This window comes from Solanum lycopersicum, chromosome 1 (assembly GCF_036512215.1).
Source record: "Solanum lycopersicum chromosome 1, SLM_r2.1".
Lineage (NCBI taxonomy): Eukaryota > Viridiplantae > Streptophyta > Magnoliopsida > Solanales > Solanaceae > Solanum > Solanum lycopersicum.
The window spans coordinates 85,910,277-85,935,204 of NC_090800.1; the positions used below are offsets into that span (position 1 = coordinate 85,910,277).

At 32.8% G+C, this 24,928-nt stretch overlaps 5 protein-coding genes across 6 annotated transcripts; all 5 read right to left on the reverse strand.

The window, feature by feature from the left end:
• Positions 1 to 767: 767 nt before the first annotated feature.
• LOC101259675 (uncharacterized) lies at positions 768 to 3,814 on the reverse strand. Its single transcript, XM_004230210.5, has 3 exons — positions 3,160 to 3,814; positions 1,235 to 1,467; positions 768 to 1,147 (listed from the first exon to the last, which is right to left on the reverse strand). The coding sequence occupies exons 1-3, from the start codon at positions 3,622 to 3,624 to the stop codon at positions 901 to 903; spliced, it is 945 nt and encodes a 314-aa protein (XP_004230258.1). The 5' UTR covers positions 3,625 to 3,814; the 3' UTR covers positions 768 to 900.
• Positions 3,815 to 9,562: 5,748 nt separating this feature from the next.
• Positions 9,563 to 11,067, reverse strand: LOC101259981 (uncharacterized). Its single transcript, XM_004230211.5, has 3 exons — positions 10,802 to 11,067; positions 10,235 to 10,567; positions 9,563 to 10,055 (listed from the first exon to the last, which is right to left on the reverse strand). The coding sequence occupies exons 1-3, from the start codon at positions 10,905 to 10,907 to the stop codon at positions 9,718 to 9,720; spliced, it is 777 nt and encodes a 258-aa protein (XP_004230259.1). The 5' UTR covers positions 10,908 to 11,067; the 3' UTR covers positions 9,563 to 9,717.
• Positions 11,068 to 12,180: 1,113 nt separating this feature from the next.
• LOC101260273 (uncharacterized) lies at positions 12,181 to 15,084 on the reverse strand. Of its 2 annotated transcripts, none has more exons than XM_019211531.3 (6): positions 14,667 to 15,084; positions 13,497 to 13,566; positions 13,340 to 13,399; positions 12,964 to 13,005; positions 12,820 to 12,876; positions 12,181 to 12,688 (listed from the first exon to the last, which is right to left on the reverse strand). In XM_019211531.3, exons 1-6 carry the CDS (start codon positions 14,870 to 14,872, stop codon positions 12,596 to 12,598), a joined length of 528 nt encoding a protein of 175 aa, XP_019067076.1. In that variant the 5' UTR covers positions 14,873 to 15,084; the 3' UTR covers positions 12,181 to 12,595. The 2 variants fall into 2 exon arrangements, with proteins under 2 accessions (XP_019067076.1, XP_004230260.1); XM_004230212.5 differs by having other exon boundaries at positions 13,340 to 13,402.
• Positions 15,085 to 16,659: 1,575 nt separating this feature from the next.
• LOC101260576 (pectinesterase) lies at positions 16,660 to 19,881 on the reverse strand. Its single transcript, XM_019211533.3, has 3 exons — positions 18,539 to 19,881; positions 17,577 to 18,341; positions 16,660 to 17,220 (listed from the first exon to the last, which is right to left on the reverse strand). Exons 1-3 carry the CDS (start codon positions 19,545 to 19,547, stop codon positions 16,958 to 16,960), a joined length of 2,037 nt encoding a protein of 678 aa, XP_019067078.1. The 5' UTR covers positions 19,548 to 19,881; the 3' UTR covers positions 16,660 to 16,957.
• Positions 19,882 to 19,985: 104 nt separating this feature from the next.
• On the reverse strand, positions 19,986 to 23,232 carry LOC101245007 (pectinesterase-like). Its single transcript, XM_004231239.5, has 3 exons — positions 22,541 to 23,232; positions 22,090 to 22,449; positions 19,986 to 20,893 (listed from the first exon to the last, which is right to left on the reverse strand). The coding sequence occupies exons 1-3, from the start codon at positions 23,079 to 23,081 to the stop codon at positions 20,190 to 20,192; spliced, it is 1,605 nt and encodes a 534-aa protein (XP_004231287.2). The 5' UTR covers positions 23,082 to 23,232; the 3' UTR covers positions 19,986 to 20,189.
• Between the last annotated feature and the right edge of the window lie 1,696 nt (positions 23,233 to 24,928).

Below are 24,928 nucleotides of genomic sequence, written 5' to 3' on the forward strand. Positions count from 1 at the left end.
AATTATATGAGCTGACTTTGAGTTTGTATAATTAGTTGTGTGTGTATATGTATAATTCGCTACCATATACAAATAGATATGTAATACAATTTTTAACCTATATATATACAATTTACTTCTCTTCCACTCTTTGACCTCTCTCGCTCGCCTCTCTCCTCCCTTTCTCAATCTCGCTCGCCTCTCTTCTCCCTCTCCCATTCTCGCTCGCCTCTTTGCCTTCCTCTTCCAATCTCTTTTGCTATATACACAAATAATATATATAATATACAATTATCTAACCAATATACATATACAATTCACCTTTCTCCCACTCTTTTTCCCCTCTCTCCTCCATATAACATGTAGTTACAAATTGTAATTATCAAGCTATAGTTATGGAGAGTAATTTATTATTTTTAAGTGGCTATATGTGAATGTTTCCCAGTCATTTACCGTTGCCCATTCGTAAAATCAGGTTGTTCAATATTGGAAAAGACTTTGCAATGTAAATTTCAGTGAATAAACGTGAAACTAACACTTGGGTTGGAAACTATAGATCTTAGATTTTAGTTTACCACTTATAACTACATGTCACATTTTAGGCTAGTGTGATTAGAGTCATCGCTCATTGTTCATCTATCAAAAATTATTTAATTGAATTTTAGTTTGCATGAAGTCTCAGCAGCCGTGACGTTTATAATATGAGTTGAGCGTTCCATTTCTATCAATTATGCTGGAGAAAGGGAGTGCTCTAGTCATAACAATTAAAATTTATGAAACCACAGACGTTGAATAACAATTGTGACCAACCACTCAAATAAAACTTCAAAACCAACATTGTGCCGAACTGAGTAACCAGAAGTGATCAAAAAGCAGTACTACATCATAAGTTGAAACAAAAAAAGGAGTAACACATTTAGATCAGAACTTGTTAATGAAATCATAAATGTGAGAGTTAGTCTCTTGAGCTCTCTCTTGATTAATGAAATGGGCAGCTCCCTCCAACACAACAACACCCTCCAACATGGGCACGTCCTTCTTGAAACCTCCTCCATGCACGTACTCTTTTACTCCTGGTGTTGTGTACACCACATCCAAATCACCAACCACAAATTTCACAGGAACATTCACTTTCACCCCTGTCCATGGGGCTGTCAGCTCCCAGTTCCTGCCCAAAGAAAATTCAACATTACGGTTTAAGAAACACATAAATCACATTCAAATTAGAATAGAATTAGGGTTCAATGGAACGTACAAATCAAGAGCGCGGTAGTAGTTTAGTCCTCCAGTGAAGCCCTTTTGGTCAAATTTGGTAGAGTAGTAGTTGAGATCATCTTGAGAAAGCCATAAAGGCAACTTATCATTAGTGGAAATACCAAAGGGGTTCTCCTTGGGTAAACGAGGTGGTCCTGGTGTTCTATCTATCAATATCTTTTTCAGTATTGCTTCACTGCCGTATTTGGCTATCTCATCTTCCATCCCTGGGTCCTAATATCAAAAATCTTACATTAAGCCCTCATTACATAATCAAATCACAAAATCAAGTTTAGACTTATCACTTCGTATCAGTTTTTATAATAATAGCAGTATAATGAGATCTGATGTATTGACAAGACTGCTCCATACTTAATCAATAGTCTCAAGTGATCACCGCTCCGAGCAAACTATACCATCACCAAATTAAAATTTAGTCAAATTCCAAACGCGAAATCTAAATATAAATTGGGCAGTGGGAGTCATTAATATAGGTAGGTCTTTCAACCGCCCTAACCAACCAATTATAGCAAGATATATTCACGTGATAATTCTAACGAGGAGAGAAGCATTTATTGAGCCAGCATCAGTCACCCCACTTGGCTTATTTTCAACTTTATCTGATAAGATCTTGATCCTGGTAGGTAGAAGCATCGTTGGCGATGTACACGACAATGTAACATAGTAATTTCATATTAAGTTATCAAAATTTTTACTGACAATATAATGAGCTATCGAACATCACTCTCTATCAGACATTTTTATAAAGTCCTAATACTCTATAAGTATTTAGGACAAAATAGACACTCGTAAGTGCACTGATTTAATTCGTATATTCCGGTCCACGGACACTTACAACTTTCTCCAAATTAGTAAGTTAAACTAACAGATTAGTTTAGATGAGGTACCAAAAATACAAAAAACACTTCTACCAGAAAATCTATATGTTTGTCTATATATGTTAAACGAACAAACACTACATAAAAACTGATTGATAAGGATAGTTAATTAATAATAATTTAATTATTGTAAAAACATAATTTTAGCATCATTTAACATTCTTTGTACCTGTAAATAGTAAGTGCATATATTTATTAAAATTAAAAGCTATTTTTATTATGATCAAAATAAAATAACACCCTCAGATTAAATACTCATGCACGTTACATCATTAAAATCCACTGCACCAGCAACCAAACACTCTATGTTAGTGCTGCAAATATAATTGGACCCCATTTTGAGCCAATCTGTATAAAAATAAGAGGACTGTATTGGATAGCCAGATTTGACAATAACAGTGGTCAGTGCCAACTTTACTTTCTCTATTTAACAAGGAACTTTAATTTGGATCTACTCTGCTCTTTCTTGGAAACTACAAGTCCATAATGTACTACAAACAAATTTCTTTTAACTACTCTTTTGTCATCAGTATTTTAGAAGCTTAAAAAATCTAAAAGTTCAAAGGACGTACTAGAAAAGTATAAATCAATACTTTGGGAAAAAAATAGAAGATATAAAACATATTCTAATCAAGTAAAAGTACTTTTAACAAGATTTCTTTTTGAAAAACGGATGTGCTTAGAAATAAAGCTATTAAACAAAATATCTGTTAAACTTAAACTTTTGCTTGCAAAGCAATAAAGGTATAAAACATTATTTATTTTTAAAAAATTAGAAATAATGATCTATGGATAGTGAAATTGAGAACGTGAAAGTAAGACAAATAAGCTTCATAATTGGTTAAATTTCACTAATTGTGTAGCCCTTTATTTGTACGCACTGTCGGTTACAATCAACAACAATCACAAAAGCAACAACCGATCCAATGAAATCTCGTCATTAGAGTGCATGCAGACGTTATGTCTGCTCAATCAAATCAAAACGAGTAAGTAATAATTCAAAGAGAAACATTACTAGTAATCATACCTGAAATCTGCACATGTAGTAATCATCTCCGAGGAAAGCTCTCATAGTAGGAATAGGTTTCATTTTAGGATTCCTTGGCCTAAAAGGCACACTAAGACAAACATATGCCTTGACTAAATCAGGCCTAAACATACACAAGTACCAACCAATCATAGCACCCCAATCATGCGCCACTAAAAACACACTCTCAACACCTAACGACTCAATAAGCGCAACCAAATCACCCACTACGTGAAAATAAGTATAGCTCGTGACTTCCTTAGGTGCGTCCGTGTCCCCGTAGCCACGTAAATCGGGCGCCACCGCACGGTAGCCTTGGTCAGCCAAGGCTACAATCTGGTGGCGCCACGTGTACCATAGCTCGGGGAAGCCGTGGAGGAAGAGAACTACGGGGCCTTTGCCTTTTTCAGCTACATGCATGTTGATGCCATTAACGTTCAATGTTCTGTGCTCAATGCCTTCCATTGTTTTTTCTTTGTTGTAGACACAGTTGCTTTGTTTTTTAATGATAGGAAAAGTATATTATGTGTATATTTAAAGGGTAGTTATAAGGAAAGTAAAAGAGGAAGGCGTGATGGTGACTGATGAACGTAAATAAATGCGCCTGCCATAATATTCGTGGCTCTAAATAATGGTGCATCGGAACCAGGCGGCTTAACTATATTACTGGGTGTTTTTCAAAATATTTATCGATCCTGATTACTTTTTCTTTTTTTAAAAAAAAAAAATATTTCTAATTAATTATATTTATTTATTTTTAATTAATTATCTTTAAAAATATAAATTTATTTATTATAGAATTAATAAAAATAAAATGATAAATTTATTGTATCAATAATTATTTTTTTATTATATATTAATTTAAAAACGAACAAGTAATTAGGAACATAGTGTACGCATTTTAATTGAAAATGGTGTTTGACTACTTATCTTTTTTTTTATGTCTTAGATATTATGATCTTTCTTATATAATGAGGTGTTGATAATGTTTAAAAATTGTTTGGTCTGAACTCTGAATGTCATGTATTCTTTTTCGAGAAGTTTATATCTATGTGTTATATTATATGAATGCCACGCTAGTGCCTTGTAACGCACCCAACTATTTAGCAGGGTATGTAATTTTGGGGTGTGGAGGAATCGAGTTTTTTTTCATTTTATTTTATAGGATATATGTCCCCTAAGGGAAGGCATTATGAGTACTAATATTAATATTTGATTATATAGAAAATTTAAGAATTAAAAAATTACATGTTGAAATTTTTATACATTTATATAATTATAAAGCTATAAATTTATAAGACATGTTTTAAAATTTGAGGCGTAAATTTAATGATATATAAGCGTATGATATAATATGAGTAGTAGAAGGTCATATCATGAATAAAGAAAATACTATGAACTATTAATTTTTAGAGAATATAATGTAATTTGGAGCAAAAGAAATAATCAATAGCCCAGTAACAGACTCCCTTTATTTTCAAAAAGGAACTTTGATATAATATGAGTATTAACGATCCACTTTTTTCCCCTTTTTGTGAAAGGGGTGGTTGTATAGAGAACCAATATTAATTGAGAATGAATATAAACTTTATGTCATATAGGAGCAATTGATATAGCAATACGAATGGACTCCCATTTATGTTAATTCTTTTTTCCATGGGTAATACGTACTCATTAGTTTGATTTCTAATTATAAATTGTTGTCGTTGAAATGTTAGGCACTCTACAATAGTATATCAAAACGTGAAATAATTCTTTTTAATTGCGACTGCGTGCTTGTAGCCTGGAAACTCAAATTATTAGAATCCATTTTATGTATTTAATTGGAAGGTATCCACACCCATTTATTTCTTGGTTGGAAGTAGTTGAAAAGCTAAAATTTGTATTTTTTGTTTGACGATGCAAAGCAAACATGTGTTGAGCCATCCATCTTTTGTGGGACGGGAATTCGATGTTCTTAAATGAATTTTGAATAATTCTCGTTTTATGAGTTGATTTTTCAAATTCAATTTGATTTAGAATTCATTTCTTATTGTATCATCAGTGTTAACTATTAAAAACTCGAATTGTGACCTTAACGTAGGAGAGATTTTGGTGGGTTGGGGGAGGGATTGAGTTATCTCACATTAATTCATGTGAGATAGGAAATTAATCTATTTATAATTTTTAACGGTCATCATTTGATGAATTAGATTTGAGTTAGGCTAAACGAAATTTTTAATTACTTTTTCCTCTAACAAGTGTTAGGCAAACGTTTTTTTCTGGTGGAAATGACAGTGTGTGTCCCATGAATAGACTGCATAAATTTGTTCGTTTTGATATTTTGTGGAGGTCATTTTAGACCTTTTGCTGTTAATTTAAGTATTATATTCACATGTCCCATGAATAGACTGCATCTATCAAACTTTATACTGATTTTGTATTGATGAAGGCACGTCATCTCACCATAACAAGCTAAGTTTGACTTTTTATTTTCTGGTGGAGACAAATTTGATTTGAAAATATTGATTTACAAAAGTGATGGGCCTTTTTTAATATTTTATTTTAATTATATATTCGAAAAAAAAAAAGGAATTATATAGAAAGATGAAAGAGTGGGGTCTCCAGAGTTGATAATGGAATTATATCTTAAGAAGTACTTATTCCCGCATCATATCGCAATATTCTCGTTTATTTGATTAGGTTTGATTTGATATTTTTTAAATATAATGAACATTGGGATGATTTTATTTGAGTAGTATTTTTTATTTATTTTTGTTTGTCATATATTGACTTGTCATATTCAATAAGAAAAAAGATTATTGAATGTATTTTATAAATTATCTTTTATTAAATAATGATTTGAAAAATAAGTAATTTTGAAGGTGAAACATAACCGAAATTTTTTTGATATTTAAATAAAAAGTAAAAAATTAAGATCTATTTTAAAAATTAACAAATAAATATGAATAGAGTAAGTATAAGTCATCTAAATATTAAAAAATGAATAATCTTTAATTGTAACAGTAAATTGTAATTTGTCTCTTGATTTTTGAGATTGGCCGATAAATAAAGGTAGCAACTACTCCTTTCGTCTCATACTTTATACTCGCATTAAGATATGATGTAATTTTATCCTTCTACACTTATTTAAATTTTTTTAAGACTCAAGTTTTCAGTCAATAAATATGAATTAATTTATTTTGATTAGTTAATTAATCAATGAAAATGAATCATTTAGTTAGCTTTTCTAAGTTGGTCAAATATATATTTTCAAGGCTAATAACTTACAAGGTAAAAAAGGAAACAATATAATAACTTGTGCATTGATTTTAGGGAAAATTTACTAAATTCCTCCTGAATTTGACACGAAAACTCGCTTTAGTACTTAAACTACACGGATAATTATTTACTCCCCTAATCTCTTTTCAAGTGAATTAAAATACACCCAAATTGCTAACATGGCAAGCAAAAAAACCGAGGCGCATAAAACAGTAAGGAAAAAAAGAATGAGTGGACCCCAACTTATTTTTATTTTATCCAATAATTTTTTTGTTTCATCTTCTTCATACCCTACCACCCCCAACCTTTAGTACCACCAACCCCAACCCCACCTCCCGTCCTTTCATCCTCCTCACACACAATCCACCTCTTCCACCACTTGCACTACCCTTTCTTCTTCTTCGATACCTCCACCTCCAACGAACCCCCACTCCTACCCTATTTATTTGTCTTCCTATCTCTTATCTCTTATCTTTTTCTTTGTTATACTTTTCATATTTTTCTCCTTCTTCAAGACGGATCCATCCCATCCTCATTTCCTTTAATTTCTATCGATAAATTCAAAAAATGTGATGAACAAAGAAAAATTTGAAAAGTCATCAATTTGTTCTTGCTTCAAATTAATGTCTTTATGGCAAGATTTGAATGTGATGAACTTGAAGTTATGCTCAACGAAACTCTACAAATTTTCATTTCAAATGAAAATTTTAGTAGTTATCATTTATTTGTTTTAATTTTGTGTCTTAAAAATTGAGTGTTTCACAAATGGTTTTGAGAATTTGAATCTCTTTCAATTGATTTTTATAGATTATTTTTCTTATATTAATTCTTATTTTTTGAGTTTTTTTTTTACTTTCTAAAATTGTGAGCAGATAAAAAGAAATAAAAAAGAATTAAAAATCAAAATTTAAATATGTTGAATGGAATGTTGATGTGGCAATGACGTGATGCTAATGTGGCACTGACGTATCGATGACATGACGTGTGTGAAATGCACTTGCCATTGTGAGACTTGTATTATTATATTAGGGTGTATTTTAATTCACTTGAAAAGAAATTAGGGGGGTAAATAACTATCCGTGTAGTTTAAGTACTAAAGCGAGTTTTCGTGCCAAATTCAGGAGAAATTTGATGTATTTTATCTTGATTTTATGAAATGACAAGTAATATGAATCAACTATTTATAAAAGTAGATGATATTAAAATAAAACGAAAAAAATATATTTTTAATAATATAAACAATTAAAAATGGACGGATAGAGTAATAAAAAGATAAATTCAGTGATTAAGGACTTCGTGATAATAGAGGGAAGTAGATAAACCACCATATGCCCACCAACCTCATTATTATTGCCGTATCATTTATTATTTCTCGTCTTTTCTTAATTAATTAATCTCCTTCTTTTGGTAAAGATCATGTATCACCTTCATCAAAGAAATAAATGATAGATTTCTACAAATGTTAACCAAACTACTGAATTAATTTCAATTTCCCAAAGTTAAATATACTTATTTTCTAAAATTATGTCATTCGTTTATTTTTATTTGTCATGTTATATTTTTTAAAAATGTTTTTAACTAATATTCAAAAGTTAAATTATAGTACATTAGTTTAATATTTTGAACAAAAAATTTAAATGTTTAAAAACTAAATAAAAAGTACTACAAATTGCAATTTTTTGTATAATAACATGATTAAAAATATATGGTAAAATATTAATTAAAATTTTTATATTTTAACTAAAAATGAAAAGCATAACAATTAATAATGTACAGAGGGGTAAAATTTGATCGATACTCTTAGCTTTTAGAAAGTGTTGAACTAAATATAACATCAATACATCAATACAGTTTGTTCAACTCAAACACGTCATAATTAATTCATAACCACATGGTCCTCCTTAATGATTGCAGAAAACTGCAATTATACATGCAGCAAAAATAAATGACATTTCTGGCAAACATATGTAATTAATAAATATCATTGTGATTAATGAAATATATGGGAGCAGATATAAGAGCAGTGAGCACATTACCAAAAAAAAAAAAGATTTCACACGACGGTAAAAACAGTTTTTCTTCTTCTTGTTTAGAATATATACTTCACATGATTTTTTATATACATCGTATAATTTTTTAACGAAGGGTGTTCAAGTAAAGAGCCGTTTGTGTTGATTAAAAAGAAAATTCAAAACTAAATGGTATGGGACGAACCTATGAATGGGATTTTGGGCCGGGTTCTAAACGGGTAAGTCCATTCAATCCCATTACTTGGTCTTAGTGGGCTGGGCCTTAGTGAGACGATGATAATTGATAGTGTTATACGACTAAAGAAAGACAATTCCAAAGAAATTAAAAACTAATAGTAAGTCTTTATGCTTATGAAACAATTTATTTTCGAAATCATTTCTTCAGTGGCTAGAAACTCGGTGAAGAATGTACAATTTTCCTTTCAGTTGTGTTATGAGTGTATAAAATAAAATATACACTCATATTAATTACTAACACTTAATTTTATGGACACCATATAATTTTTTGACGAAAGGTGTATATCGGAACACCCTTCGCCTAAGGTGGCTCCCCCTGGCTTCCTTACCTTCATATTTTTGTATATTCAGAATATACACAAGTAAAATTTGGCGTGTATATCATAATATTTGTGTAATAATAGGATAATATATACCAGACAATTCTACTCAATTTTTTCTAAAAAATTACTCTATCCTTTCCTTTTTATATGTCATCTTTACTACAAATAATTGTTTCATAATACTTGTCAGTTTATAAATTCAAAATAAGGGTATAATAGTAAATTTATTTAATTTCTTAATGCATGTGAAATAAAAAATGACAAAATATAAATAGAAACGGCGAGAGTCGTAACTTCACGATTTTGATCAATAGGATTAAGACACTATGTGATTTAAATACCATTTGAAGTTCCAGTGAAATCAAAGTGTTTCATTCATAGTACTATTTACTTGTGAAAGCCCTCGGACCAACTGCACCTGGTGAATGACTAGAGAAGAGGTCCATTAATATTATCTGCACGTTTTGTTTCTACTACTATATATATCAAGTTGCTTTATTAGAGTTTTTTTTTTTTTTTAGTGAGGGAATTACACATGTATACAATCAACCATAGCATAAACAAGTGACTCTTTATAATACGAGAAATAAATGTATCTATCACATCATCAGAGAGATAATTGTGATAGATATACATATTGCGATAACGTAGATACGTGTGTGTACATATGTTGTACACATTTATTAGTAGCACAATATATAATCAACTCAATATTGAGAAGGAGGAGGAGCTGCATCAGTCACTGGATCATTGCCGGCAGGAGAATCTGCATCAGTCACCGGATCATTGCCGGCAGGAGACGCTGAACCAGTCACTGGATCATTGCCGGCAGGAGAATCTGCACCAGTCACTGGATCATTGCCGGCAGGAGACGCTGCACCAGTCGCTGGATCATCGACGGCAGGTGGATCTGCGGAAGAAACTGGACCAGCACTACCGCCATAACCGACCAGAGCAGCGGCACCTGAACTTCGGAATGCGGACTGAGACATTCCACGGCGTGGACGAGTTTTCTGAGATGCGCACATTTTGGGCAAAGATAATCCTGCACATATGTGTATCAACTAAATCAAATACCAATCATGTGAAAGATTTGAAATCATCACTAGGTCATGACTTTGCAAGTTCAAAATTTGGCCAAAAATATTTCAAATAATGAAGTAGTAATTTTCCCTCTCAAAATTTCAAACACAACTTGAATCAAATATTATCCAAACACCTTACCTTCAGCAGAAGCGACACTAGAGTAAAGATCGATAATATTGGGGCAATTGTTGTAACAGTGATGTGAACAGAGTTTGGCAACGAATTTAGAATCAACAAGGGCGTCTGATGAAAGGCCAAGAGATTGCCTATCAACACCACATGCACCAACGCATTCATCTGTCTCTATATATTCCTGCAACATTTTATTACTTGCAAATGCTTCTGAAGTCTGGCACTCCACTTCATTATTTCCTTCTTCAGACGGACGACTCTCCAGCACACACCTCTTTCCGTCCGACGAAATTGAAAGCGCACACATTTCAACTGGTAATTCCTCGCATATCAACTCACCTGAAAGATAACTCATTATATCAAGTTGATATTAACAAAACTATGCTAGTTAGTTATTACTCCATTTGGTTCATTATATCAAGCTGTCAATTTTTTTATTTTTTTTTTAAATTTTGTGGTCTTAAACTAAAAATAATGTATCAAAATATCAATTTAGAATAAAGAGTTACCAAACGAATAAATTGAAACTGATCTAGGGAGTATCAAGGATGACGAAGAAATTAAAGATATTACCAAGAGCTCCTTGAAGGAAGAGGGATAAAGCAAAGAAGAGTATGAACTTCATATTGATTGATTCCAAAAGAAGATATGAAGGAAGAGACAGTGATTGTGTTTGCATTGAAGGGAATATAATTTTGGAAAGTGAGAGTTTATATAGAACTTCCTAGGGTCAAAATAAACAATTCTTTTATCCTAACAAGTCAAAATAAACTATTTTTTTTTATGGTTGTAGTCAACTGGTTTTCCAAATAATGAGGACACATTCACCTTACAAAACTGACCATGTCCAAAAGAAAAGGTTGATCAATATTATATTTTTTTTTACTATTATAAGGTTGCATGAATAATGTGAAGTTGCTGGCAGATTGTCATTGTCTATGGAAAGTACAAAGATGAGCTTAGGTAGAGCAAGTCTTCAAGATAAGCAAACCGTAACACCGTTCTTTGCTGGCTGTTTGTCTTTTGTGCTAGGTGGAGTTGTAACACGAGAGACAGCTTACGTTTATGCAAAAAAAGAAAGAAAAGTACCCAGCTTTGTTTCTTCTACTTTTAGTAAGTTTAGTTTTTCTTCTTTAGTTGTTTGTATGTATCAAATAATATTAATGACCTCCTTTCGTCATTTCAAGTAGTGCCAATATTTGGTTGATGAGCGTTGCGCAGTCGAATTTTGGGATTTTATGTGTGTTGGGACTCTGGGTATTCATATCAACAACTATTATGTTTAGGATTAGGAAGAAAAGATAACCTTCACCTAAACTTGATTTTGGCACAATATTCATCAGAAATAAGCCAAGTTTCAGTTACAAAGATTAATGCAGCTCTTACGCAACATGTTCATCCAAAATGCGTGAAAATCCACCTAACTTTTAAATCACTACTTCCTAAAAAAATTTTAAAAACCTTTGAGAACGATCCATCAAGATTAAATCTCGAATCTTCTTTTAAATAACAAGGTGTCTCTGATAGAATGTTGTATATAGATAGATTTACCATGATTAAGAACGTCAGTAGATTTTGTCTTAGGTAGTTTACTATATCCATGTCAATAAATATATTTCCAGTATCTTCGTTCTAATTATATCCTTTATGAAATAATATGAATAGTCAGGCTAAGACTAGCAATGATACCTTCAATTCATTTTATTTCTTGTTCTGCAGTAAGTACTGTAACACATCTAAAATCTCCAGAATCCTGAGTCTTTTTCAAAGATGGACTTCATACAATAAGAACAAATGATGCTTAATATAAATAAAATCACAGGAGATAACCTACTCACTAAGCAAGGTCATATGAGTTCCTACGCTCTGCCTCAATCAATAAGGCAGAAAGATTTAGCAGCACAAATTTAATTTCAATCATCTAATCACATTGGGTAAAAAGAGGGGGTAAATTTGTACTAGTCAAATATAAGCATATATCAAAAATCGAGACATGGTTTCTGAAACTAGACGGAGCTGAGTTTGCAAGTTGGTTCTCCTCAGAAAACAACGGTGGTTTCGTCCCATAAAAGTCACCAACGATAAGCCAAAACACTTCAACAATTTAACATCACATTGTATGGTATTGTAAAACCATATATGAGAGCTTAATGCTATGGTGTTTTCACAAACTTCCCACACTGGAAGCAGCAGAAATGCAGAAGCATGGTACTGAACTACAACTGGAGGCTGAATTCAACCGAACCTATCTCACCAATAAAGGCAAAATGATCCAAGTTCTACAATGAGAACATTGATACTTGATACATTGCTTCAACATTTGCTTGGACATGTGGGGAACTTGTACCAACTTTTAGGCTTCAATAATCAATCATAACTTGCATTCAGGAATTTGAGTAATTCATTTCGTTTACTCTCTGCTTCCTTATCCTCCTTTGTCTTGTCTAGCTTCAAGAGAATCTACAAAATGAGAACATTTAACCCACTGACATTCCACAATGAGAAACAAAACCAACACAGCTTTAATGCCACCCATGTTTCAAAGTATTAACAAACACTAGTAGAAATGTTCCCCAAAAAGATGAACATACCTTTTTTCCAGAGACAGCACTGCGACGGACCCCATCATCTTTGTCACGACCTAAAAACTGGATTTGGTAGATTACACATGTGAAAAAAAGAAGGGGGAAAATTCCTAAAAGAGAACTACAATTTTAAGTATGAAATCGTAAAACCTTAGAGAGCTGCACAGGGCCATTACTTTCCACCTGCTGCTTCTGCATATGGCTCGCATTGCCACCATAATCCACAAACAAGTAACAAAACCATGCAAGTTACCGAGCATACAGTCATCATGTCCACAGCTCCAATTTTGAAGAGCCGTAAAAAACAACAGGCAGAAAAATACTATAAGCATCTCATACTGTAACCAAATGCATTTACTCCCAATAAATGAAATCTAAGAAGTTCATAACTTCATATGGACAGTGAAACTGTACACTCTTAACTTTTATATGCTCAGTGTAATTGTGTAAGACATGAGAACATAAAATGCAGAGGAAATCTGGCAGAATAGATGAAGACTGCTTGATTATGAAAACAAAAATCTACCTCTTTAATTTTATTCTTATGACGTTTTTGCCGGTGACTTTTCCCTTTCTCTTTATTCTTCTTCTAAAAAGACAACAAGCTGGTAATATATCAACTTTCAAGCAACACATGTAATTGAATTTGAATGAATAATAATCAGATCTTCTGAAGCAACCACCTTTGTGCCTCTATCTTTCTGTATGTGTCTTTTTGAACTGCTGACTGCTTCACGCTCACTGTCTGAAGAACTGTCGGCAAAAGAGTTGTAACAAGATGGTTACAAGGAAAAAGGAAGCATCCATCTAATTGATAAAGACTTGAGACCTCCCGCTAACAGCAGGCTAGAATCAATAAGCATTTTGCAGAACACAGAGACATAGCATGACATGCAGTTACTAGGATAGCAAGAGGAGCCCTCCACAATATAAAACAATCACACATTTGAAAATTGACATGTTAGTGTAAATACTAATTTAGGATAATATTCCTGGGTTAAACAGATCCCCACAATAGCAATTTACTATAGGTTTTATGCTTTCTAGTAGTAGTTTAATCTTTAAGGGTCACTTAGTTCAAAACAAAGTTGTCCCAATTATTAATCTGCAATTTTGGTATAGAGTTTTTCCTGTTTTAGCTAATACCCAAAGCCAAGCACGGAACCAATTTCATAACCCCTTATATCCTTCTACCCAAATAAATTGTAAGAGAAAAATACATTTCTAATAAAAAATATTTGTATAAGCATAATATTGCCATGAAGCATGAGATGAGTATAAAGGAGTAAAATGGTCAGTGACAATTCATATAGACGAAGCAATTAGTTTGTGCTTGATTTAAGCTAACATCACTACAAGCTGCAGTTCAGCAACTTTCTTTCCCTTGGTTGAGAAATAGATGACATTCTTTTCCAAATCGCACGCCAACTTGCTGCAAGTAGTCACCAAGCAACTTTCCTAACTTAAATAGAAAAAAATCAAGGTATCCAACATTACATAACCCTTAAAGAACACTTTGACTGATTATAACTTATTACTTGTCTGACTCTTAATATCCAGTTTTCGGCAATTAACAGTTAATTAAGGGGTATAGATAAGGTGCTACGGAACACCTCACTATCTATTTATATTGACAAGGTGACAAATATCTTCGTGAAGAACACACTGCAGCTCACGATACTTATTAGGACTACAAAACGTTTTCAAATAAGCAATCATTTGAATAACTCATATCTAGCTAGCATTGATCCTTCGAATCAATTTACACGGCTAATTAACCCTAACTTCATAAAGCAAGATCGTCAAATCCCTAAAATCATTCTCCATAAGAAAAGAATTATATATAACTAGACCTGTAATCTTCGGATGATGAGGAATAAGAATAGCTATCGGACGATGAATGACGGCTACGATGACGTTTGGTGCGAGAGCGGCTCTTCTTGCGGATCTTGAGAGAGTCCTTATCTTTGTCTTTGCGGTTGCGCCGATGACGCTTACGCTCCCTGTGACCTGAAGAAGATGAAGACTCCGACGCCGATGGGGACGAAGAGGCGGCCATGGAAATCGGCCGATGTGGTGACCGCTTTTTTTTTTCCCTTGTGAGGAGAGAAACGACAAACTCGTGCAAGTTGAATGTGCTTGGCGTTTCTTTGGATTTTACGTTTCTCGAGAGGGTAATCTTGGTATTATGCTAGTATTCCATTCGAAAAAAGTAAAATCTCTAAACTTCAAATTTATGGCTTGTTTGACAAAGGCTTTTATAGTTTTTCTTTTTATCTTAGAAAAATAAAAGTATTATTTGAGAGATTTCATAGTCTTTGGATTGACTTTTTAGATATATCTAAATATTCTAATTTATTTTATATTACTATCGTTTGAGAATTACTGTTTTAAAGCTTTTTGTTAAAAAAAAAAATTTAAGTATGGCAAAAATAGAAAAAGTTACTTAAAATAAGTTAATTCAAATATTCTGTATTTGATATTATATTTTAAAAAAATTAAGTACGATATGTAAATTCTAACTCGACAAACAAATGATCTTCGTCTAATTTATTATATAGGCCTTTTAAGACATCATATGATAGAAGTTATCCTTAATTATTAATAATGATAGTTATAGTTGAGGATAATAAATGGTGAAACATAATTGATAATGGTGGAGACAATAATTAATAAAGATAAACGATAATCCTAATAACAAGTAAATATAATTGATGAAAGTACTACTACAAATCTTGTTCACATTTATTCACTCCATTAAGAGATTTTATATAAATAACTAGATGAGTAAGAGATTTTATATAAATAACTAGATGACTATTGCATGTGCTATGCACGGGCTTAACAATATAAATTATGATGCCATTTTTTATGTGTTTAAATTGAATTATCACAAGAGATCTAAGACTTAAGTTATAATTATATTTGAAAAATGTTAGAATATATATTTCTACTGAATTATTACTTATTTATATCTTCAATTTCAAAATCACATTTTAAAAAGACTGATTAAATATAAATAAAAGTGTTTCCTAATTTGACAAAATAGGAACGGCTACAATTTCAAAAAACTTCTTTTTTTTCTAAAGAAGATTTGATGAATTTAAACTAATCAATTTTCAAAAGCTTAATCAAATAAACTTTTAAATTAGATATAATGAAAATTAAACATAAACGTCAATGAGTGATTCAGATACATTAACTAATGACGCTATTATTATTATTTTTTGACTAAATGGTATATGTTCCTTCATAGTTAAACAAATACTTTTATTTAAATCTTAAATAAATTTTTACAAATGTAAATTTAGATTAATTGAGTTCAGGGAGATGCCTCTAAACCAACAATAACGCTGGCATAATTTTTTTTGGGAAACTTACGTAAATTATATTATAATAAAATAATATTTTTTATTTATAATAATAATATTTTTTTATTTGATCACTTTTAATTTTTTTATAATATAAGTAATACATATACAAAAGAATAATTTATTATTCACAATATAATATAAATTTTAATGATAAATTTTACATTTATTATACATTTATAATACGATCTGTCAAATTTTTATCAAAGAAACACAATATATTTCAAAAAGTAATTATAATTTATATATTGCATATATAAATCACTTTTAATATATATTGTAGATTTGATATAATTTTGTCATAAACAATAATAAATAAAAAATATCACTAAAATTAGTAATTATTTATTAAAATATACCAATTCACGTAATTTTTTCATTTGTGAAATTATCAACAAAGACTTGGGAAAGAGAAAATCCAATTATCTTACTATTTTCACCTAATATCAAATATTCAAGCATTCATCACAACAAATTCCTAAATATACTCAAAGACATTAAAAATAAAGGAATATAATACAAGTCTGATTATGACAGAGAAAAATATCAAAAATATATTTTTTTTTCAACAAAAGAATTTTTTTTTGTTTTCCTATACACAGATTTTATTTGTTTGAGCGGTTAGCAACAGTTGGGTCTCCTGTATCTCCAAGTATAGTAGCAAAAATTGTTGATTGGAGAGGATTTGAACGAATGAAATTCCCAATCAAAGAAGATGAATATTCTCATCAAAAGCTTATAAGCCAATTAGGCCCCAATCACCTGATTTCTTGTTAGGAGCTGCCGTCACTCCCACTACCCTGCAGCCAAATATGTCCGCTCGGAGATTCCGCTGAGCTCGGTGCTTGTGCTGTCGCCTTATATTCATCTGTATCTGCTGCCGGAGATTCTGGTGGAGATGCTGCCGGAGACTGTGACGGGGATCCCGCTGGGGATCCTGAGGGAGATTTCTCTGGCGATTCTGACTCCGGAGCGTCTGCAGGAGCATCGGTCGGGGATTTTGCGGGAGCTGACGCCGGAGCTGCAGCTCCACCCACTGTTGCATTAATGTTCACAGGTTAAAGTCTTCATTTTTGTTTTTAATTCAATTTTACAGTTCTAAGCAATTTATCCGACTAGAAATTAAAAAAAAGAAAAACAATTTCAGCAAGTTGGAGTGCGGTAGTTCTATTATTGATTGATGGTTTTACAAATTCAATATAGTTTCTAGTTTTGTTTAGATGTATGTGTGTACATTTGCATATGGCAGATAGATATGTACGAACATTTGGTTTTATATAAAAAGATACTCTTTCTTTTTAAGAAGTTGTTTAGAAATGTTTTATGAAGCTTATAGTAATTAATTCTTAAAACTGTCTAATGCGGAGATTCATAAGAAGTTTTGAAATTTACCACTGGCGAGGTCTTTGTTTTCTTGGTCGTTCACTGGGGAGTATACGATGGAAGAATCAGATTGTGGTGGCGATAAGAGAAATCCTGAGGTATAAGGGACACCAGTAGATGGTATCCACAAATCCGCATCTAGGAAATTTGATGCTGTGAATCGTTGAACACGTTCAATAGGAAGTTCTTTAACACCTGACCATGTTACACGATCTGCTTTGGATGATCCTAACCCTTTATTGTTGAATTCAGTATAGAATAGTGTGTCAAAAGCGAATGTTTTGTTCCATTCCAACCATCCCTCTGGCTGAATCAGATCATCTATTTTAGATTCCATTATGATAGTTCTTGAATACTGTTTCCATGGACGCCCAAGATATGTCTTGGCTTCCCCCTTGACCTCATTATAAGATTCATCAGCCACAATACTGCAGTTTTGCAAGACAATTCCCGATGGCTGACGGAGATCTGTCCTGCCTTGTGCTGTCACAATGCAGTGTTGTTCTTTCATAGGCTTTCGTACCGCGAGAGTGCAGTTCTGGAACACAGCAGCAGCATCCCCAAAAACAAAATCGATGGTGCCTCTGATCGTACAATCCCGATAAAATTGTCTATAGGTGTGGGCACAGAGAGTGTCTTGGTAACCGTCCATATGGCAATTGTAGAAGATTGATTTATCTGCTGCCACTCTCAAAGCTAAGGCCTGATGTTTATCTGGACCAGCAGTGTTCTCGAAACCAATGTCCTTAGCAACGAAATAATCTCCCATTATAGCTACAATAGTCACAGTTACTCTTCTATTAAATCACAATCAAGAACAATTATGTATGTAGTGTTATGAAATAAACTCCCTCTGTTTCCTTTTTTAAGAATAGACCATAAGAGAAGAATGTCATATAAAATGAAACAGAGGGAGTAACTAACTCGTATTTAACTAATGTATAAGTAATTTGTTGTGTACCGAGACTTACCAACAGTTGAAGTTTGATAGGTTGGAACGCCACCTTTGAAGCTTTGGTTTCCGGTGATTCTGGTCTTGGTTGGACCATCCCCAATGATCACCAAATTCGACATGGTGCTAAGAATCTCCACTTTCTCATCATAAACACCCTCTTTAATGTACAAAACATAAGTCTGGTTTCTATGCTCCGGGATGTGTTTGAGAGCGTCATTGATAAACTTGTATTTGCCTGATCCATCCTTGGCAACAACCACATCGGGTTTGATTTCGTTAGACACGTTAACAGCAAGAAGTCTGCGCCTTCCCACATCAATCCAATCAGGTAATAACTCAATGCCATGACCCAAAACAGGGGTATCATCGAAAAGGAGACGACGACGATTGGATCCAGCGTTGAGGCTTGTGAAGACATCGGAAATCTCGGTGATCATTGAAAGGGCATTGCTAGTTAGCTGCATAGAAACATTCAGTGCCTTTTTCATTTTCTCCCCCGCCTCTCCGGTAGTGTCCTCAAAGCCATCCAAGCAAGATTCTTGATATGTAATTGCACCACTCAACCAAATCTTCAAATCAGCAATCCAATGACTCAGGTCATTGAACTCAAAACTTTCGAATTTGAGGTGTGTTCTATTGAGATCATTAACGGCTTGCAACGCTAGCTTCTCACAGTTCTCCAGGGCCATTTTTGCTCTTGGATCCTTCTCAAGCTTTTGCATAAATGTTGAATTGTCAATTGCTTCCTTAATTTTCTTAATTGTCACCTGAAATGACTTTTGGATAAGTTCTTTGGGATCTGAGGAGCATTCACCCGTGGACTCAAGGCTCTCAACACATGTAGTTTGATACTGTGTAGTCTGGCATATGGATTCAATAGCTTTTTTCGTACTCGTAACATCTTGAGCCTCAGCTTCTTTATCATTCCAATTCATCGTTACGACTACTGCAACTACCATAGCCACCAAGATTAATGAACACACACCAATAATGGTGAAATTCCTCTTACGATTATTTCCCGCCATTGCTTGATCTCTACTCTTAAAATGTATTTGATATTGTAAAACAAATAATTAGAAATATTACTGCTTCACGTGCAATTCACCAAATTGTAACGGAGAAGGGCCTGGAGGATTGCTCTTGACCCTCTCCTCAAAATGGCTGAAAAAAGAACGAATGAGACTAAAGACAAGTTATAGCTTTCCCCCAAACATTGTTCTGTTCTGGATAAGAAGCTTAGAGGGAAACAAGCATATTGACGGAGGATAAAATTGAAACTTGTTCATTTGTGTCTTATTATAGCTTCCAAAAAGTTAGGAGATTTTTAACACCATCCATTAACTCCTTATTTTTTGAATGATCAATATTTTAAACCTTAACTTACGGGGATAAAACAGTGATGTTTAATCATCCTCCGTTGGCAACTTTTAATCCATTCTTTCTACACGCATTAAACACACCAGTTCTATTTAACATTAACAATAACTATAAATATCATATGAACACCTTTATTTACGCGTTTACAGCCTAAATAAACCAAGAAATGAATGCATCACATATAATATTTGAGGTGAAAAAACAAATACATAATGAATTAGATAAGAGTGATCACTTGGAAAATAGCTGAAGAACACAACCAAATAAAGAAATAAAAAAATTCTTGCTTGTTATAAATATAAACCACCAGTGTAAGGGACTCCAGTCCAAGGCAGCCAATAATTCCCGAATATGAAATTAGAGACAGTGAAAGAAGATGCATCCATATAACTAATTTCACCGCGATAACCATGCCATCTGACCCTTTTACTGGTGTCTGATCCAGGACCATCGTTCTTAAATTCAGCATAATACAACGTACTCAGCGCGAAATCATTTGTCCAAATCGACCAACCATCAGGATGAATAAAACTATCCAAAAATGATCGCGTATAAACAGTTCTCGAATACTCCTTCCATGGTCTTCCTAAATATGTCCGTACTGGTTTAGTGCCACTATAGGAGGCCAACTCAATAGACGGAGTAATGGTACATTTGTGGATGGATATGCCTGTGTTCTGGTTAATATCTGTTCTGCCCTGTGCTGTAATTGCATTAAACTGACCGGGCAATGGAAGACGCGGATATATGTTACAGTTTTGGAAAACAACAGCTGAATTCCCAAAAATGAAATCTATAGTCCCGTAGATATTACAGTACTTGTAGAATTGTCTCTGAGAATGTGTGTAAAGTGTGTCTTGGTAGCCTTCAAAGCTGCAGTAGTAGAACGCAGATAGATCAGCGCTATTCCGAACGGCTACAGCTTGGAGCTTTGCTGCTCCTGCTGTGTTCTTAAATGTAATGTTCATTGCTACAAATCCTTGCCCATCTACAGCTGCATCAGTCATTATAGATTCATGCAAAAAAAAAATACTAAATGAAGTTACGTGCCTTAACAATGTTAAAAGGAATAACTACTCGTAATGAAATACGCTACTATAACAGCCTAATTGCACTAGTCTATTCACAATGTCATGTGTAACACAATTTTAAAAAAAAGTAGGCATGTTCTTTCCCTATAATTGCAGGCCTTATTAAGTAGGCTTTATCCCCATTTGTCTTCCCCCAACCAACCTTTATATCATCTCGACAGTTCAAACAAGAATGTTGTTGAATGCCTTGAATCGGACCCGCTACAAACAGAAAGGACGGGGGTCTTAATTTTCTGTTGATTCTGTATGTTGGGCCCAAGCCTGTTAGGGCGTAGCTTAGCACTATATATAGACGCTATGGGAAACCCTATTCTGTAATTCTGTTTTTGCCTCTCCATAATAAAACTGCTCCCTCTCTTCCCGTGGACGTAGCCAATTTATTGGTGAACCACGTAAACTGTTGTCTTGTTTTTTGCGTTTATATTTTCTCGTATTATCTCAAATTCCGCACAACAAATGTATTTGACTCTGCAATTATGTAAAGATATGATATTTGAGACTAGCTCAATCTCAAAAACTAATTTATAAGGGAGGATTTAGGATACCACTAATCCATTTCCCAATCAATATGAAACTTTTACCACTCTAACAAACCTCAAATATTCCTCAACCTCTTTATAAGCTTTATTGGTTATGATATATACTTTCTTTCTCCACTTTTAATTGCCACGTACGTTTTCTGAAAGTCAAAGCTGACAAATTTTCAAGCTTAAAATAAATTACATTAATTCAATATTTTAAACAAAAAATTTAGATATTCAAAAACTATATCTTAAATCTTAAAAAATTGCAATATCAATATGATGAAAAAATAAATCTTAAAATGTTGAACAAAGTTTTTAAGGTTTGACTTTGAAAAAATAAATCATGACAATTAAAAGTGAACTGACTCACTTACATTAGTTATTTAAGAAGCTTAAATAAGAGTATATGACGTCTAGGAAATATATAATCCTTAAAGAAAGGACATGGGAACTGCATGGTGTACTAAATATGCACAGAAATTTATCATGGCCGATTTTTCCTCTTCTGTAAAATCTTTAATAAATTATGCTCTAGCACTATAGTACTCAAGATCTGGTAAATATTCCAAACTTACCAAATGTGGCAGAATTAAAAGTTGTCCATCCATCAGGTACATTTCGATTCCCAGTGATTATAGTTTTGTCAATGCCATCTCCAACCATCATCAAATACTTCTTGTTTGCAGTAATGGAAACATACTCATGGTAGACACCAGCGACCACATATATCTGGTAATAGCCTTCCTCTTCTATGCTATTAATTGGCGCAGCTGCGATCGCGTCGTTGATACTAATATAATTCCCACTTCCATCTGGATTCACCACCACTTTTTGTCTAATTTTCAGCATACTCACACTTATATAATCTCCTACACCAGAACCTGAATTCCACCCTTTCTTAAAAAGTGCAAGTGACACACTACACATCATACTACCTGTTAAAGACATAATATAATTAAGTAACTTTAATCATGCTAGCTCTAAGCTTTTCAAATAAAAATGATTACAAACTTCAACACAACGTACCTTTAGAAATTAAAGGTGTAATCAGGTTAGCAACTGGTAAAACAGAAGGCGCATCTAGAAGACCTTCCAAACAAGTTTGTGTATTAGTAATAGTTGCACTAAGCCATGTTTCACCATCATTAGCTTCTGAATTCTCAAGTGAGTTATTCGTTTTCTTTGCAACATCAGCAGCATTTAATAATAAATCAGCGTTTAAGCGAAGTAGATACTGACAATCATGGAGAGCAGACACTGTGCTTTTAGGGAGTAATAGATAATTTAGATCAAGGAAATCAATAATTGAGTTAATAATCTGATTAGTTGTTGAAAAGGAAAGCTGAATGGAGAGCCTTCCTGAGTCATAGATGTCAATAGAATTGTTTGGAGGGAGTAAAGTTTTGCAAAAATTAGGAAAAGGGGTGATGCTGCAAATTCCATCAGAAGAGAGACCAAATGCATAAGAGGCAGTGAAAAAGGACTGAATTATGAAGAATACAAGAATAGAATGTGTGAATGCCATGGCAAGCAGATGGTTAGCTAGGCTTATATGAGAGACATGCATTTATATAGGAATTAAGTTTCATAAGCAAATTGTCATTTTTTTTAATAATATATATAGTTGGATTGATTGATCATGGTGCAACTTGGTATTGAAAAGTGGGCTATATTTTATATTGGTAAATATCTGATTCTCGGGGGTTGCGATACTTTTGTTATCATGCAAAATTTACACATCGATTTGCAAGCAAAATCAAGCTGTACCTAGTGAACTTTTAAACTTTCAAGCCTGAGTATTTAAATTCCATCTTGAACTAGGAAGGATTTGTTGGGTTGGAACTTTTCAAACACGATTCAAATTTAGTCGGGTTCTGTACTAAACAACTAATGAGAAACTAGGGAAAAAAAAGAGATAAGGGTAGCAAAAGACACTGAAAAAGGTTCTACACAATCACACACCATCTTCATACTCATCTCGCTAAATCATTAATTTTTGTGTGAGCTATTGAGCTAAAATAATCTAAAGAGATAGATTCTTAGCTTGATATCATACTATGTGCGAGAAGTTTTTCCTATAAAGGCACCTTACATGAGTTACATATGTAGCTAACTTTGTTTTCAGCTAGGTATATATATTTATGAAGCTTTGTCATAGACGTGCAACAGGTTCTCCGCTACGAATAAAAGGGAAAAGATTTAATAAAAGTGCATTCCACACAAAAGGTAGGAGAACAATTCTGAAAAATACAAAAAATAAAATTGCCCTTGTTTTACTGACCAGTGATGGATGGATCATGTATGAGATAGTTTTGTACTAATAAATTATTAATGTCAAGAATTGTCCTTTTATGTACAAGGTCAGGGACGAATCGGCACAACTTACAAAGACTAATTTATGTCGCCTTTATCTTGAATACGGAAGGCAAATGTGCTGGTCGCATTAAATTTGAACAGATTGAAAATTGGTCAAAGATAAAATGGATAGTAATTCAATCTGTCTATATTGATAGGAAAAATTATATATAATAACAAATTAATAATTTAAATTAAATGTTATAGTCACATTTTGATTTAATTGTGTCATGTAGTAAACTGTTTATCAGTCGTTTTTCTCCCTCAAACTCTCGCTCGTCACTCTCCCATTTGCTCCCTCTATCGCTTGTCTCTCTCACTTTATACAATCAGAAATGTATAAATTGTGTTTCTATTTATATGTAACGGTAGAAAATTGTATATACACATGCAAATACATATATCTTCGTTCTATACACTATAATTATAAGAAGACGAATATTTCCCTACAGTTCTCTTTTGCCTTTCTTTCTTTCTCACTTTATACAAACACAGATTATACAAAATACAATGTATAATTATATTTGTATAAAGCGAGAGAGAGAATAATATTTGATATAGAAACATTTTATTTTGATTCAATTATATACAAATTCAAATTTTATACAAATACACAAACACATAAAATTGAATTGAGAGGCTATCAACTATTTATACAAACGAGAGGCTGGCAACAATTTATACAAATGACTTACTAGCGAAATTATACAAATTGGAAGAGGCGCCAACGAATTATACAATTGCTTCTTTGTATATATGTATAGCAAAATAACCTAACTTCTTTTGTATATATGTATAGCGAAAATAGACATAACATGTTTGTTATGGAGCACAATTATGCAAACTACAACTATGACATACAAATATTAATTTTGTGTGTGTTATATGTGAAAGTTGTTCATTTGATATGGGTAAAAATGGATTGGGTAACCAATGGGTTAGGTTTTACTAGTTTACCCATATTTTCATGAATAAATAGTATTCTATTTAAGAATTCAACATGGTGAAATATTTTAGTCTTTTTTTTGAAAGATATAATATGTTGAAAATGCTTCATTT

Excerpts from the sequence above, each read along its gene's own strand:
- LOC101260273 (XM_004230212.5), bottom strand. The coding sequence starts at position 14,872 with ATGGCCGCCTCTTCGTCCCCATCGGCGTCGGAGTCTTCATCTTCTTCA. Across the intron at positions 13,006-13,339 it reads ATAAGAATAAAATTAAAGAG|AAGCAGCAGGTGGAAAGTAA; the intron begins GTAGATTTTTGT and ends AGCCATATGCAG. Across the intron at positions 12,689-12,819 it reads GTGCTGTCTCTGGAAAAAAG|ATTCTCTTGAAGCTAGACAA; the intron begins GTATGTTCATCT and ends CTCATTTTGTAG.
- LOC101260576 (XM_019211533.3), bottom strand. The coding sequence starts at position 19,547 with ATGGCGGGAAATAATCGTAAGAGGAATTTCACCATTATTGGTGTGTGT. Across the intron at positions 18,342-18,538 it reads CTATCAAACTTCAACTGTTG|CTATAATGGGAGATTATTTC; the intron begins GTAAGTCTCGGT and ends TGACTATTGTAG. Across the intron at positions 17,221-17,576 it reads AAACAAAGACCTCGCCAGTG|TGGGTGGAGCTGCAGCTCCG; the intron begins GTAAATTTCAAA and ends TTAATGCAACAG.
- LOC101259675 (XM_004230210.5), bottom strand. The coding sequence starts at position 3,624 with ATGGAAGGCATTGAGCACAGAACATTGAACGTTAATGGCATCAACATG. Across the intron at positions 1,468-3,159 it reads ACTACATGTGCAGATTTCAG|GACCCAGGGATGGAAGATGA; the intron begins GTATGATTACTA and ends TTTTGATATTAG. Across the intron at positions 1,148-1,234 it reads TACTACCGCGCTCTTGATTT|GAACTGGGAGCTGACAGCCC; the intron begins GTACGTTCCATT and ends TTCTTTGGGCAG.
- LOC101245007 (XM_004231239.5), bottom strand. The coding sequence starts at position 23,081 with ATGCATGTCTCTCATATAAGCCTAGCTAACCATCTGCTTGCCATGGCA. Across the intron at positions 22,450-22,540 it reads TACACCTTTAATTTCTAAAG|GTAGTATGATGTGTAGTGTG; the intron begins GTACGTTGTGTT and ends TGTCTTTAACAG. Across the intron at positions 20,894-22,089 it reads TTTTAATTCTGCCACATTTG|CTGTAGATGGGCAAGGATTT; the intron begins GTAAGTTTGGAA and ends TGACTGATGCAG.
- LOC101259981 (XM_004230211.5), bottom strand. The coding sequence starts at position 10,907 with ATGCAAACACAATCACTGTCTCTTCCTTCATATCTTCTTTTGGAATCA. Across the intron at positions 10,568-10,801 it reads CTTCCTTCAAGGAGCTCTTG|GTGAGTTGATATGCGAGGAA; the intron begins GTAATATCTTTA and ends GTTATCTTTCAG. Across the intron at positions 10,056-10,234 it reads TAGTGTCGCTTCTGCTGAAG|GATTATCTTTGCCCAAAATG; the intron begins GTAAGGTGTTTG and ends ACATATGTGCAG.